The sequence below is a fragment of the Caretta caretta genome, chromosome 8 (assembly GCF_965140235.1).
Source record: "Caretta caretta isolate rCarCar2 chromosome 8, rCarCar1.hap1, whole genome shotgun sequence".
NCBI classification, from domain to species: domain Eukaryota; kingdom Metazoa; phylum Chordata; order Testudines; family Cheloniidae; genus Caretta; species Caretta caretta.
Genome location: NC_134213.1, coordinates 75,494,371 through 75,510,778, shown reverse-complemented (window position 1 = coordinate 75,510,778; position 16,408 = coordinate 75,494,371). Strand labels below are relative to the sequence as shown.

The following is a 16,408-nucleotide window of genomic DNA, read 5'->3' as shown; positions in this document are numbered from 1 at the left end:
TTCAATGCTTGGGAGGGGTGGGGGCTTGAGTGCCATGCAACATACTTATGAATGACACGAGGAATTATGAATTGGGGGTGGCAGGACTTTACTGCAGCCGGAGCTGTCCTGAGCAGTGCTCTGGTAAATATTTTCAACCCCCCTGGAGTTTTTATAGCATGTTAAGGAGGGGATATGGGTGGGGGGGCGGCTCTGGGAAATATACTATAAGAATTTAAGTCCTGGGGGAGAGGGGGCGATGATTCACAGCATGGGGCCATACAAGGCAGTGATTGAAGTGTGAATTGCTGTACCTAACTGTATAGAGGAATAGCCTTTGCTTAGTAATGTCTAATTGCTCCTGATCATGTGTTTTATTTCAAAACATGATTGTATGATGAGATGCAGTGACAGCAATAAACTTGCTTGATGACGTAAAAGGCTTTATTTGTAAATAAGTGCTGCACAGTACAGCAGTCACCCATTGCTGGGCAGGCCAGCTATCATTGCAACATCCAAACACCAGTCACAAAAAAACATTTCCAAAACAAAAATGCATTAACCAGCACAAACATGACAGAAACCTCCTACTGCTTGCATGTCCCCTGGCCTCCTATTTCCTCGCCTTGTGTTCCATAAACTTTGTAGGTGGGGGCCGGGGGAGGGGGGGAGGGAAGAAGGTATCCACAGAGACAAGATCAAGAAGGAAGGCTTGCATGGGGTTATTTGCCCTGTCCAGGCGCCCCTGGGCTCTAATTGCATGGGCCACCCACACATGGAGCTGTCCAGGCTGTTTCTGGACTGAAGGTCCGTTGCAGGAGCATCAGGCTGTGGTGAAGCAGAGGCAGCCAGACCTGGTAATCTTGTGGCCATGATAGAGATGAGCAACCCAAACAATTCTTTCTGCTGAGCTCTGTCCTCCTCCCTTAGCCGCCATTCCTGTTCCAGGAACCATGTTGCAAGTGCCTCTCCCACGATGAAACCCTGTCCTCTCGCTGTGCCGCGGGCCTCAGCCTTTCCTCTCGCCAGGCCTTTCCTCCAGCCTTAAGTACCTCTGCTTCTGTACCTGGATGCTCTTGTCAGCCCTCTCAAGAACTTTGACCGTAAGCTCATCACAGAAACACTTCTTCTTGGGAAGGTATGTTGGGCCAAGGAGGTACGGCAGCCAGTAAAGTTCAAGGGGCCTGTATAGGACAAGACACAGAGGGTTATTGTCTCAAATAGCTCAAGGAGGAGCTCAGAATTAATTCTTGGGGAATTTCAAGGACATAAAATGTTACATTTCAAAACTGAACTGCAATATATTGTGGAAGGGATGCTTCAGGCCACAGAATCTCCCTGGACACAGCCTGGTTAATTGCAGTTATAGAAGTGCAGAGACAGTGGTAAGTTTTAAATTATAAGCTGTTTTATAAGGATTACATAACTACTTAGGTTGCAAGGTGGGTGGGTAGGCCTTGCAGTGGCCTTGCAACAAAAGGCTTTTTCTATCATTTCATGCCTTTCACATTTTGGAGGACATAACTGTTCTTGTGGTGTCCTATTGGCAAAGGGAGATGTTATTCCAAGCTGCTCATAGGAAACCTGCAGTGAACGCAGCCCAAAGTATTAGAACGTATAGTGACTGAACAGCACATCTCTGAGTGGAATGGGCTGGTCAGCTACCAAGGTGGCCCTGGAAAATACGGCCTTCCCAGCAGTGTGCCTACCTCTCTGAAGTTCCTGCTTCAGGAACAGTTTGCAGCTATCAGCACCTGGGATTGGGTCAGAATCCAAGAGGGAATCAATAAGATGCTGCGTTAGCCTCCACATGGCTTACCCTGTTCTGGCTACATGCAAACACGCAGAACTCCACAGCCTTCCTCCTCTCTACCGCTGGCACATTTCTGGACAAAAATCGAAACCCCACGCATACCTGGGACAAGTGACTGTCGCCCATGGACTACCTCTAACTGAAGGGGACTAGATTTGGAAATGGGACACATTTCTCCAAACATATACATGCGTGCACACACACAGTTCGCTATTTCCAGGCAGCTCAACAGACCACTGAGTGATTACAGAACGGCAAAAGTAAAGCCACGGCAATGTAATATTATTTTAAAGAAAACAGGAATCACCCCAGCAAAAAGATGTGCCTGTCCACTAAAAATACTCTTTAAAGCTGTTCTTTACTGTTTGCATTTCCCAGTCACCATTTTGAATGCCACACTGGGGGGGGTGGGGGGGGGAAAGACGCCAAGGCGCTGGGATACAATCCGCCATTAGTGGCTACGTTCTGGAAGCAAGGGGCTTCTTATAAGTTTTCCATTGGTTCTTAGAGCAAAAATCCCTCCCATTACTGTAGCTATAAACTTTAAATTGGAGCCAGAAACTTACATTGCTCAGGGGCAGCTTCTGTCTCCGCTGGGTTTGCTGCAGGCTTGGCGGCAGGCTGTTCCTTGGGGAATGCAATCAAACAGCACCTGAATGGACCCAGAATTTGCTGCTGAGCCTGTTCCAAAGCCTGCTCTGGGACTGGTTTCAGCAACAAGTGTGGTCCTCACTAGGAGCCTGCAGCTGGTTCCCATCAGTCGCCATTCTGGATTAAGGGGCCAATTTCTCAATTAAAAAAGATTTGAAAACCAGTTATTTTATTTTAAACATTTGGGGCCTGATTCTGCCCCCTTACATTTGTTGTCCTGGGACTATGGGAGAATAAGGTGCCACCAACACAAGTAATAATGGCAGAATCTGACGCTTATTTATTAATAACGTGTTAAAGCTGATTTATTATTTTTAACAGGTTTTTTCTAAAGCAGATGAACTGTAGAAAAGACGGTTACCTTTTCCGTAACTGGTGTTCTTTGAGATGTGTTGCTCATGTCTATTCCACAATAGGTGTGTGTGCTCCCCACGTGCACCGGTGCCAGAAGTTTTTCCCCTAGCAGTACCCACAGGGGGGAGCACCCCCGTGCAGCGCCTGCCAGGTGCGGTATAAGGGGGGGCTGCGCTCCCCCTCCCTCAATTCCTTCTTGCCAGACAACTCCAACAGAGGGGAAGGAGGGTGAGATGTGGAATAGACATGAACAACACATCTCGAAGAACATCAGTTCCAGAAAAGGTAACGGTTTTTTCTTCTTCGAGCGATTGCTCATGTGTATTCCACAATAGATGTTTCCAAGCTATATCTGTTGGATGTGGGTAGGAGTTCAAAAGTTCTCAGGACTGAGTACCGCCCTGCCGAACCCGGCTTCATCCCTGGCCTGGGAGACTATCACATAGTGGGAGGTGAACGCGTGAACTGAAGACCACGTGGCGGCCCTACAAATGTCCTGGATGGGGACGTGGGCCATGAAGACAGCCGACGAGGTCTGCAGCCGAGTCAAGTGTGCCCTCACAATGGGCAGCGGGGGAACCCCCGCCAGCTCATAACAGGAACGGATGCACGAAGTGGTCCGCTTCGAAAGCCGCTGAGTGGAAATCAGCTGACCCTTCGTGCGCTCAGCAGGGGCAATGAACAGTTGTGAAGAATGGCTGAATGGCTCGGTCCGCTCGAGGTAGAAAGCCAGAGTTTGCCTCACAACAAGTGCCAGGAGTCCCGGTTGGCCCGCACCCATCCGGACAGTCTGACTGGCCTTGAGGGCGATCCACATGGACTGAGCCTTGAACGGTCACTGGGCGAGTGGTGTCAGGAAAGTTCCCTCAACCGAGACCGGTACCGGGCCGGCGGCGGCTGTGGTGATCCCAGCAGCAGGTTGCCTCTGGAGCACGGGGCTGACATCGGCGGAACTACAGGCACCAGCATGGACATGTCGTCCCTGGCTGCCTGGAGGGCTTCGGGTGTAGATGGCATCCGGACATCCCGAGAGGCCTGCTCCAAAGGGGCCGGGCTACTCTGCTCAACATGAGCTGGAGGCCTAGGGCCCGATGGAGATCGAGGACTACCCGACATGGGTCTGGTCTCTGTCCCAGACTTCCCTCAGTGCCGTTGTGAAGAGGGAGTCTTTCCGGTCCTCTTGGCGTGCCCCATGGATGGGGAGCGGTGCCGACTGCACGAGGGTACCGGAGGGTCTCCGCCTACCAATGCCGTAGCGCCAGGTACTGGCTCGGAGCAGCGTGCCAGGGTCATGGCCAGCGCCAACTCCATCAGGATGGCCCAGAGCCTAACGTCCCTTTCTTTTATAGTCCGAGACTTGAAAGACTTGCAGATCTTGCACCTCTCGCGGACATAGGTTTCTCCCAAGCAGCGCAGACAACCCACGTGCGGGTCACTCCTTGGTATAGAGCACCTACAAGAGCCGCACGACTTAAAGCCTGGGGCGCAGGGCATGCCCCGGCCCGGGCTCAATGGCTAACTAAACTAACTGACTACAGGTACTACTGAACAAATGAAGAGTTCTGGGGATGAGCTGCAGCAAAGCTGGAGCAGAGCAGTTCTGATGCACCTTCACTGGCGGCAAGAAGGAACTGAGGGTGGGGGGAGCACACAGCCCCCCTTATACCGCGCCAGGAAGGCGCCACAGGGGAGGGCACGCCCCCCTACGGGTACTGCTACGGGAAAAACTTCCAGCACCGGTGCACATGGCGAGCACGCCCACCTATTGTGGAATACACATGAGCAATCACTTGAAGAACTGGTTTTGTGCGTGAAATGTCAGCTTGTGTGTGTGGTCAGATATACCCATGAACTGTGTGAATGTGAGAGAGAGAACTGAAGATTCTACAGGGTACGTGGAGAACTAAATTTAAAAGACAGAATAAACTCCAGCTGAGTTTTTCATCACTTCTTCCAAGATATTTTTGGCTACGCCTCTCACTTTCTCAGATTGTGGAGTAAGTTTAAGTTTTGTCTAATACAATTCTCCAGACCCTCACTTACACAACAGAGGACCTGAACCTCCACAGTGCCAAGCACCCACACCTTCCGGGACAATCAGCTGGAGTTACGGATGCTCAGCCCCTCACCAGGTATTGTTGATAACAAATAAGAGTTATTTGTCCATGTGAGGATTGCACTGCAAGGATTGGCCCTTAATCTTACAGCCAGATTGCCATATACAGGGAAAAACCCTGTACACTGTTAATAGCTATATAAGTTAACATGACATCCAGTGATTTTAAAAGAAGAGTAACATGCTTGCATATTTCCTTGTGCCAGGCCTGGCTGGTGTAGCTACAAAGGTAATGACTGAGCACATATTTTTTTCTATATTTCCTTTTTCCCTAGAAATACCATTTCACATATTTTATGGCTACAGCTTTTGGTCTTGCTATCGTCATTACAAGGATTGGAGAAACCAGAGGTATCAGTTTTATTATACAATAGATAGTGTAATATACCCGGATTCATAGCAAATGCCTTATTGCTTTTATATTTCAAAATTAATTTGGTATTTAATTGGACAATTAATCCTTGCAAAGTAGAAGTGCATAGTTGTAGATTGGGGTTGTCTCTTATTTATCACAATTTATCCCCAGCCAGTGAAAATAAGACTGTGGCCAACTTGTGTGTGAGTTAAGCAACATTTTCACTGCTCTAAGAGGCTGTTTATAGAAATTTAATGCTACTGAGATCATCTATTGTAAATCACACTGTTGCTGTTTTTGTGCTTCTTATTCTGTAGCATATGGTCCTTAATGCTATGGGCTACTGGATAAATATGTTTCATAACTATTATTTTATACCTGAACCAGTTCATACACTCTTTTAAAGCAAAGAAGTAAAAAAATTCATAGTGTACGTTTAGGATCAAGAATTTCATATATCTTAAAAACGTATAACTCTGCTTTAGAACTATATGTAAACTAACTCAATCTGGAAATCCACCACGACCAGCTATATGGTTTTTAATAACCAGTCTCACTATAACATTTGAGACCTTATTATGAAAGTCTATGGAAAGCCTTGTCATAACCTAAAAGTTCACCACACAAAAGGAGCAGAATAGGAGTGAGCTCTCCTCCCTCCCTCCCAATATGCCCAGAATTATGGAAGAGTCAGAAATGACTCCATCGTTAACTTTGCACTGAGATTTTCCACTTAATGTTTTATACATTATTGTCTGAATCTGGTCTTCAAGTCTGGCTCAATGACTCTTCAAGGGGCAATTGAATGTTCAAATTATTTCATCAGTAAAAGAGTCTAACTTTTGAAGAGGAAGCATTTAGATATGCTTCCTTTTTTAAATTTAGGCCTTATTTTCCTTACATTCCTTTGGGTTCTTCTAGCTTAAAAACACAAATATTGCACTGGCTTCAAATTTTATCCAGAAATTTGTCTTCAGTACATCTCAGACTTAGGGTGTTTTTTTTAAAAATAAATGCATTTCTTGCAAATCCATACAATCAAATTGAAGCCTTAACCTATCTGCAAACTTACAGCAGTTTAATTAAGAACTTATCTGCACAGGCATTGCACCATTTTAAATAATTTCAAGAACTGATTTAGTTAAACTGGTGCAGTGCCCTTTGTGAATACTCTTTAATCACTAACTCTGATGTACAGCAGTTTAGTCTGGCTAAATCCATATAATTCCAGTTTCAAGTAGTAGGTGTCTAGTGACACAGTTGCACTGGTTTAACTGTTTAGAGGAGCTGATGCTGGCGGGAAGAGGAAAGTATTCGGAGGAGTCTACACAGCTATGGTGCAGTCTTTGATTGAAGATTCACATCCACAATTTGTCAAGTCAGACCGCAGTCCAGGAATACTCTTGGATTCCTCGGTTGACACTGGGCTCACACATTGCAACGGCCATGTGCAACACTTTTTAACCATCTCTGGTTGTCTAGGAGACTCTGTCCCATTTTGGCAGACAAAGACCTGACCTCAATCATTCCTGCTTTCTTCACCTCTTGGCTGGAGTACAGCAATGTGATATACTTAAGCATGAACCTTCAACACTTAGGAAACTCCAACAGTACACAACACCACAGCACGTCTCCTCAGCCACACAGGCTATGGTGAGCAAATCACACCTGTCCTCTGCTCCCTGCACTGGCTTCCCACAGAATATCAAATCAAGTTCAAAGATTTGGGCCTTATTGTCAAAGTGCTCCATGGCCTGGGCCCAGGACACCTAAAAGAGAGTCTACAGCTCTGGGATGAAGACCGCAGTTAATAACTTCACTTCTCTGGTACAATGGAAAGTTCAACAATAAGAGTGAAGCTCCTCTGTGTGGGAGACCAAATCTTCTTGGAGGGTGGTCAGAGACCGGAATGAACTTGCTCAGGAACTAAAGACCATCACAAACCTGACCACTTTCTGCTCCAAGTGAAAGGCACATTTCTGTGACCATGCCTTCTCCAATACAAACATATAGCAACAGGTACATTTATTTATTTAAAAAAAACAAAATAAGAAAACTCCAATCCCTATCAAAATCCAATACTACTAAAACAATCGTCTCCCACTGGGGCGAGGATGAGAGAACAAAATGCTCAATAGATGTGTAATCATATTGCTTAATGCACTACCGGAAGGTGCTCAGAGTATGTCTACACTGCAGTCAAAAACCTGCCGCACTGAGTCTCAAAGCCCAGGTCAGCTGACTGGGGCTCAGGCTATGGGGCTAAAAACAGCAGGGTAGGTAGCCAGGCTTTAGCTGGAGCCTGGCTCTGAGACCCCGCCCCGGGTCTTGGAGCCCAGGCTCCAGTCCAAGCAAGCCTCTAACATGGCTGTTTTTGACCCAGCAGCCCAAGTCCACTGACCCAACCGTGGCTGTGCAGCAGGTCTTTTACTGCAGTGTAGACCCCCTCCAATACGAGTGATAAGAGCAGTATAAGAATCTATAGCACACATACCTTTAGATACGCTGATATGTCGATAAGACCATTAAACAACATAATGAGCACAAACAACTATTTTTGTCAACAAATAGTTAAGTGTCATTGCTAGTCCAGGACCTAAAAAAATTATATGAAAATGTTTCTGGCCCTCACAGTTCGGAAGAAACCCTTGAAGAAGTGATCCAGGTGTAACAGTCTCTCAAATATAAATCCTAGACCAAGGATAAAGAACAGACCCTGAGTAACAGTGTGTTAGTAAAAAATTAACATTCATACATTTAAAAAATGGTTTAGGCCACAGATATTGCTACAATATAGCATTGGGGTAGTTCTGCTGTAAAAAGTGTTAGATCCCCAACAGGAGAAAGCTTTAAAAAGCACTCGGGTTTTTTTGGCCAATGCTCAAAAGCTTTAGGCTTCCAAATTCTCCCAAATTCATGTGAAAATATCATAGAACTGGAAGGGACCTCAAGAAGTCATCTAGACCAGTCCCCTACATTCAAGCAGGACTAAGTATTATCTAGACCAGCGTTTCTCAAATTGGGGTCTGCAAGGGTATGCCAAGGGAGGGGGGGACTCAGTGGGCTCTGCTGATCAACTCCTCCCAGCACTTCCTGCATGCTGCGGAACAGCTGTTCAGCGGTATGTAGGAGGCACTAGGAGGGAGGGGGAGGCACACGGAGGGGGTGCGCTCAGGGGAGGAGCGGAATCATGTCCAAGGCTGCTGGCCCCCGCTGATCAACTCCTCCTCCCTCCCAGTGCCTCCTGCATGCTGCAGAACAGCTGTTCCTCACCGTGCAGGAGGCACTGGAAGGGAAGGTAAGGGAAGGTTGATCAATGGGGCCGCTGGACCCCGGAATACCCTCGGTTCCCTGGCGTTCTCTCTCCTGTTCACTGGCACTCACTATGTTAGATGTCTAATTGCTACTCAGCTTTTTGGTAAAAAAAAAAAAAAAAAAAAAAAAAAAGTCATTTAACACTTCTGTCATTTCCACATTTTCTCTTATTGTTTTCCCATCCCTCACTGAATAACGGGCCTACCCTGTCCTTGGTCTTCCTCTTGCTTCTAATGTATTTGTAGAATGTTTTGTTAAATTTTATGTCTCTAGCTAGTTTAATCTCATTTTGTGCCTTGGTCTTTCTAATTTTGTCCTACTTGTTTATATTCATCCTTTGTAATGTCCACTTTTTGTAGGATTCTTTTTTAATTTCAGATAATTGAAGATCGCCTGATTAAGTCATGATGTTCTCTTGCCATACCTCCAGTCTTTCCTGTACAGTGGGATAATTTGCTCTTGTGCCCTTAATAATGTCTCTTTGAAAAACTGCCAACTCTCAAACTGTTTTTCCCCTTAGACTTGCTTCCCAAGGTATCTTACTTACCAACTCCCCAAGTTTGATAAAGTCTGCCTTCTTGAAATCCATTTTGTTAATTGTGCTGTGTTTCCTCCCATCATTCCTTAGCATCACAAAATCTATCATTTCATGATCACGTTCACCCAAGTGGCCTTTCACTTTTAAACTCTCAACCAGTTCTTTCCTATTTGACAAAATCAAACTTAGAACAGTCTCTCCCCTAGTGGCTTTCTCCACCTTCTGAAATAAAAAATTGTCTCCAATACATTCCAAGAACTTGTTGGATAATCTGTGCCCTGCTGTGTTATTTCCCCCCAGTAGATGTCTGAGTAGTTGAAGTCCCCCATTACCATCAAGTCCTGTGCTTTGCATGATATTGTCTTTATATAAAAAGAAAGCCTCATCCACCCCCTCTTCCTCGTTAGGTGGTCTGTAGTAGACGCCTGCCCTGACATCACCCTTGGTTTTTGTTTTTTTTTTACCCTTTTTAGTCTTACCCAGAGACATTCAACAAGTCTGTCTCCTATTTCCATCCAGTCAAAGTGTATACATTTTTTATACAAAAGGCAACGCCACTTTTTTCCCCCCGCCTATCCTTCCTGAGCAAGCTGTACCCTGCCACACCAATATTCCAGCCTGTATGCATTATCCCACCAAGTCTCTGTGATGCCAGCTATGTCATAGTTGTGTTTATTAACTAGCATTTCTAGTTCTTCCTGCTTATTCCCCATATTTCTTGGATTAGTATACAGACATCTAAGATACTGACCTGTGTTCTGTAGTCTCAGAGTGCCAAAGAGGAAAAAAGCATTTTCACCCCCCGATATGAAATATAACTTAAACGGAGGAGACTGATTGTTTCACTGGCTCTCCAGCACTGCATCTCTCTTTCTCAGCCTGACTCTTGGTCTGGTCCTCAGTCCCAACACTAAATTTATACACCCATCCATCCCATGTATCATTTAATTTGCTCATATTTATAATTTTTCAGTCTAATGTATGGTAAGATCTCAATTTTAAGAGAATTATTAAATAAGGCCCCAATGGCAGGTCAGTTAAGGTTGTGCACTGTAGTACAGTTAGCTATTGTGTAGAATTCAGCTATTTGGATCAGGCTTAAACCTTGCTAGTACTCTCTCACTGATATTTTGATAATGAAATGGAAAGCAGCAGCATGAATAAAACAATCTAGGCTATTAACATGTATAAAAACAAAGTTCAGGAAACAGCCCTTACCAATTAGGCTCATTCACTATCACTGGGGCAGTCAGGCAGTTATTGCAAGATCATAACACTTTGCTGTTCAAACAAAAAAAGATTTTACAACCATCCTCTAACTGAATTTTGCTCCTGCCACTTAATGCAGAATATTACCTTTAAGAGACTTGCAGCTGGTATGGATAGGCAAAGAATAATTTGTCATCTATCCACATGGAGGCCAATGATCCAGGTGCAAACAAAGGTGGACAGATGCTTATTAGGGGAAAATAAGGCAACTATCACCTAAACGTTAGTAAGCAAGAGAGCTCAGATTATTTTTGCTTTGTGACATTTCTAGCAGGGTTCAGGTGTTAAAACAGTAAATGTTTATTGCAACAGGGTGAAACTTCATCATGTGTGATGAGAAATATTTTCACAGATAAAGTTAATGTACACCCTCAAAAATAACTGAGGCAAAGACCAGGTGTAGCAGGAGCTCAAGTAGTAGCTAACTTTGAAGGTGTCACCTGCCCATTTTATAGTCAGTTATTGCCTGGATATGATCGACATAGGAGAGATAGTGTGGCAAAGATGCCCAAAGCTCACTTCTTTCATGGAGCTGGTTTCCTTTAAATGGTCAGGTTCTGTAACTAGTTTAACTCACTAAGTGAAAAAGGATCCTGTGTCGGCCTCATCCAAAAAGACTAGGAATCTTCAAAATTAAAAGCCAAGGAAACGTAAGTGCCCCATACGGGACTTGGAGACTAGGGCTCCAGTTCAGCAAGGTCCTTAAGAATGTGCCTAACTCAACACACTGGTAATGCCATTGAAGCTCATAAGCATACGCCTAACTCTAAGTACATGCTTAAATACCTAGATGAACTTTAATATTTCTAGAGAAAGCAAGCTTGTGCCATAACCTTGCAGTATCATTTAATTCCTTTCAAATCACAAGCCGTCTAGCTGCTAATATTAACAGTACATACTTCCATGGAATTTGTAACGGAGGAGAATGGCAGTGATACATTTATGTCAAGAAATATTCTGGGCTAGCGAGTGTCTGAGACTAGTGTCTCAAATGCTGTGCAGGACAAAGTAGCAAGTCAGTTTGCTCAAAAGGCCTTGGAAAGGACAGGAAGAATTTGAGATCTAATCAGGGCTTCATTTAGGGGTGAGGAAAGAGACAGGAATGTCCAGTCACCCAGCACGCATTCACTCCATGTCACTGCTCCGTATTAAATCATGTGCATCTTCATTAGATGCACGAAGATTAGCTTTTTGGTTCTTAGATATTCTTATAATGAAATTCCTCAGAATAACTCAATATAGATATCTTTGAACAATCCTTCATTTGAACGGTAGTTACTTTATCTGAACTACTCTGGATCTGCACTGTGCAATCACCTATAGAATCTCTAGGATACAGACGTTAGTTATTACTAAGCAATACGTGCTACAACAAGTGTTAAATCATGAAAAATTTATTATAGTTTTATATATATATATGAAGTTAAAAGTTCAGTCATTAGTGTTTGTGAAAAAGCATTTTAGTTAGACATGAACCTGCTAGTGTCAGTAGCTAAACAGAGATTAAATGTAAGATGAGTGTTTTGCCTCAATTTTGTAACTCACTATCAATATGCTTATACAGAATTCATCTTCCTGTTAGAATGCCAAGAATAGTCATTTTGCAACATTTACATTCCTCATATTAAATGTGTAATATACATATTCAGCTTGCTGCAGAGAGATATAAACATGTACAAAATAAACATTATTGTAGTTAACATACTTCGACCAGGTTTTTTTTTTTTTTATTAGCAACAAATCAAAAGCAGATGCACAAAAATTAAAAGTCAGAATGATTTTAAAAACCTTTTGGACATTTGTGACCATTAATTTGTATTTAAAAACAGAAGAAATAAAGGCTTGTGTTTGGAGCCTTTTATGGGTCTCCAATAATAGTTATTTTTAATTAAAACCAAACAGTCAAACAACAAAAAATAATCAGACACCATGATCAGCTAGTCTGCTAACGTCCATCTTGATCACAAATGGATAACAATGTAAAAAGAACACATTTGTTCACAGAGTATAAAATATTGCACAAGAGCAGTTTCTTTGAAGAAAAGATTTCCCAAGTTTATGAACTGCAAAATTGTTATGCATTTAAAGAAATTATGTATTTGCATTTTCTAAAACAAGGAACATTCAGTAATACTGTTAGAAGTGTCATCCATCAACTTCTTCCCAACCTACTCTCTAGTATGTCAGTAATGACAATTTGGCAAAGGTAGAAGGCAAACAGTAAAGTGTGTATACATATATACATATATTATATATAAAATATGTCAGACAAGCCACAATAGCTATCTAATCCAAGAGCTGGGCATTTTTAGTCATTTGACAACCTAACCCTTAAAAGAATGCTGAAGTCTTAGATGCTAGTCACAGTGATGATCACACAGTAGTAGAGTAGGATTCCAGTCTTTGCTGGTTCTTTCGCTTTGGAATAATCTTGTCCGTATCTCCAGTATCTAGGACACCGTCTTCAGTATCACTGTCACTGCTATCTATCACAGGTGGGTCCAAAGTCATCTGTCCAGTCCTTCTGTGTAAATGAAAATGGACCCCACCCTCCTGTATGGAGTTACTTATAAAATCTTCATCAGAAGAATGAAATGACTCATCTCCTATCAAATGGTTGACAATGTGAATCCCATCAAAAGTGGGTTGGTCTGAGAAGCCTTTCTGGCCTTTTAGGCATCTGATCTGTTAAAAACAAGAGTTAACATTTAATCACAGATGAAGAGTCCAGCAATAGGAATAAAAACAACATGTTTGAGAAATAAAGTATCCTTGACATTCAGTGATTTCTAAATGCAAGCAGGACCAAGATTGCCAAGAGTTACTAAAGTCTGAATGTCCAAGAAGAGAAACTTCAGAAAGGGGTCGAGTGGATACTCTGCACTTTTTGAAATCAGGCTCTTTAGGATGTTTCAGGTTTGGTACCAAAAAGCACTAATCGTACTCCTGAAAATTTTAAACAGTATGTACAAGTTCCTCTGGTTACTGAGGCTAAATCTTGTGTCTTTGGACATCCCCACTGAGAAAATACTACAGCTGTGGGATTTCAGGTAGCCCTATTTATTACTTGACAGTCACTACTTTTCTGTATTTCCTTTTGTGTATTATCTCAGGAAGGGTTTTTTGTGCTTGTCATCTAATTTGAAAAAAAAACAAGGCGAAAAGCTTCTGTTGGGGGGGGGGGGGGGCGATTGCCAAATGTTTTGTGGAAGAGCAAGTAAACAGCATTCAAGAGCAATAAAATCGGTTCTCTCCACCTTGAAAGATAAAGAGCATCATTTCTCCCCACCCACTCAACCTCCAATGAACCACAGCATGAAGGTTTTAACCTGCATTCTTACTCTGAAACTTACCTTTCCTGTCAGTAGAACAGACTACTCTCAATTTTAAAGAGAAATGTCTTACAAAACAAAACTGGTTGGGACACAGGTAAAGTGTACTTAGTATTTGCATTTAAAGTACACTGAACTTTAGTGATAAGCTAGCTACTATGACCACAGGTTTAAGCTACTCTGAAGGAAGAAAAAAAACTGATGAGCAAGTCACATCATAACTTAGTGAAACTAATCTTAGCTGTTGGAAGATGTCTGAGATTAGTTCTTAGAATTTCACCTGAACAAGCAAACTCATGCAGGGTTCAGTCATACATTTTGCTAAGACTGTGATAGTAATACAGTTACATGCTTTTAAGTAGAAGCATCTGCAGGCACCTGTGTCTGCGTGACACAGCCAACTGGGGCTGAGCAAGCCAGTTGGTGGAAAATACAGAAGTGGCCAAAACCTTGCTCCATCCCAAACCCTGAACTTGAGTCTGGATAAGCAGCCTCTCCTTAGGATCTTTCTATCCTCCAATACTAGCCAATTCTGCATAGCGTAGGAAGCAGTCACTTTAAAAAACCTGGAAGATAGATTTTATCCTGCAAAGTTTAGCTTTACATCTTGGGGCTGCCAATCTGGATTCACTTCTTTGAGCAATGAAAACTGTTTTGGAAGCTTGAAGTCCCAAAGCCTATTTGAACTTGTTAAAAATGTGAATATTGCTATTTAACCCTAAATGACCTGAAGTGAAATGTCAGTGCACTAACCTACTGCAAAACCTGGACTTTTCCACAATAGAATAAAAAACAGCAAGTTTTAATGTAAAACAGAAAACATTCCAATACAATTTGTTGCTTTTTAACTGAAGGAAGTAAAAAATAATCTGAATTGTACTATCATCGAATTTCATTCTTTTCTAGAAATGAGTGACTGTTAGAGAACTGAAATCCTTAAAACAGCTACCGTTCAAGAGATAATTTTAAGGGTATCGCTGTCCAAAATTCAAGGCAGTGCATAACATCAGCGCAAAAAGAGTGCTTAGATACTTACTACTCAGTAGGCTTACGAGCTATAGGTCTGTAGATGCTCGTTACCAAAGCATACATTGCACAGATCCTCTAGTCCTTCCCTTCGCCCAGTGATTTGCTATGGACTGAAGGCTTACTCGGTATGTGTAAAATTTAAAATTCAGCATGACATGCCTGTGCTCTGAGGGGATCAGATGCCACAGTAGCTGGTACTAATTTAAGAAACTAAATGGATAGTACCTTTTAATTTGAGGATCTACAGAACCATACAGCTCTTTACAAAATGTAGTGACCCGAGGTGCAGCACATCTGACAGGTAAGCCATATTCTCTAGTTTATAATTTGGGAAAATGAAACAGATAGAAATTAAGTGATTTGTTAAGGTCATGAAGTCCAGTCAAGAGCCAGGAATTAAACCTAGGTTTTCCAGTCCCATCTGTGACCATAAGATCATTTCCTCTGGGAAGAAAGAGGGTTAGCCCTTCAAGGACAGCCCAGATTGAGTAGGAGCTGGAGTTACATCCCTGGGGCACAGCACAGCCATTGCCAGGCACTGGAGCCCTTCTTTGTGAGGGAGGTCACCATTGGTTAAATCCCAGTCCTCCTTTCAAGTGCTGTGATTGGCTTTTCTGCCCACAAAGACGTTCATTTTTCATTCCTCTCCTCTGCTCCATTTCTAGAAGACTGGGTGGTTGCTTCATGCAGTGGTTCTGTGGGGGCTCTGGCCTGATCAGGCTTGGGAATACAAGAGGTCCGGTAGACCCACAAACATTAGGAGGGAGGCCTTTAATAGTTTATGGTGACAGTAGCTTTACCCACACTTTCACTGCTGCCTAGACAGGCTGCCTTTAAGAGATCAAAGTTGTAGCCACATGACCAAAAAAAAGACTGTCTCCACCTTTGCTCCCTATGTGCCATTCACAAAGCTAGATGCATCAAGAACAGAACCTCAGTAGTTGACAGTATTTACTTACATAAGCCTTCTCATGTAAGAAGCCATGAATTAGAAACTTTTTGAAAACAGAATGCATGCTTAGAGTTTATGATTATAAACATTGTCAAAGGCTAATGGAACTTACATTTATTAATTCAGAGCAGTTTGAGAGAAGACAGGCATGTAATATTAACCATCGTGTCACTGGACTTTGGCAATACACTCTTACCTGAAGCTGACTGCCTCATCAAGCCATGCATGAAGGGAAGAGACAGCAAAGAGATTTTCAGGTTTTAGTACAATTCAGTTTTTCCATATTAAAGGTAGCAAAATGAAGTGTGCGGACATAAGCGCTCACACATCATATTTTTAAGATACCCCCTTTATATCTGTTTGAAGCTATTAAGGAAACATTTCTAAACAACATTAGAATGTCAGCCTACAGTAAATTTTAAAGGAAAAGATGCAATGAAAAAATGCTAGATTAATATTCTGATACTGGTAAGACTGTGATAGAGATTATGGCACAGAAGGGAGGCAGTCATTTCTGTTTCTTTTGAAGACTTTAGAAACCACAGTTCTAAAGCAGTCAAGAACTGTACTTCATGTTAGACATAAAAATGCTTGCCTAGCAGAGTCAAGCCACTCAGTAGTGATTACTGATACCGTTCTATAGTCTGGAAATTGGATCAAAGCATGGGCACTCTTTGGATTCAAGGTAGGAAAACAGATTATTCG

The 16,408-nt window shown here is 42.8% G+C and overlaps 1 protein-coding gene across 4 annotated transcripts in view; it reads right to left on the bottom strand.

Moving 5' to 3' along the window:
- Positions 1-715: 715 nt before the first annotated feature.
- The window catches only part of EVI5 (ecotropic viral integration site 5), a 136,567-nt gene continuing 120,874 nt past the window's right edge, over positions 716-16,408 (bottom strand). For 3 of the 4 annotated variants that reach the window (XM_048860550.2, XM_048860553.2, XM_048860554.2), the window contains one exon: positions 11,769-13,075. In XM_048860550.2, the coding sequence (XP_048716507.1) occupies positions 12,764-13,075 (312 nt within the window). In that variant the 3' untranslated portion in view covers positions 11,769-12,763. Of the gene's footprint in view, positions 1,164-11,768; positions 13,076-16,408 lie in introns of those variants that run through there. The other variant, XM_048860552.2, reaches the window with a different exon arrangement.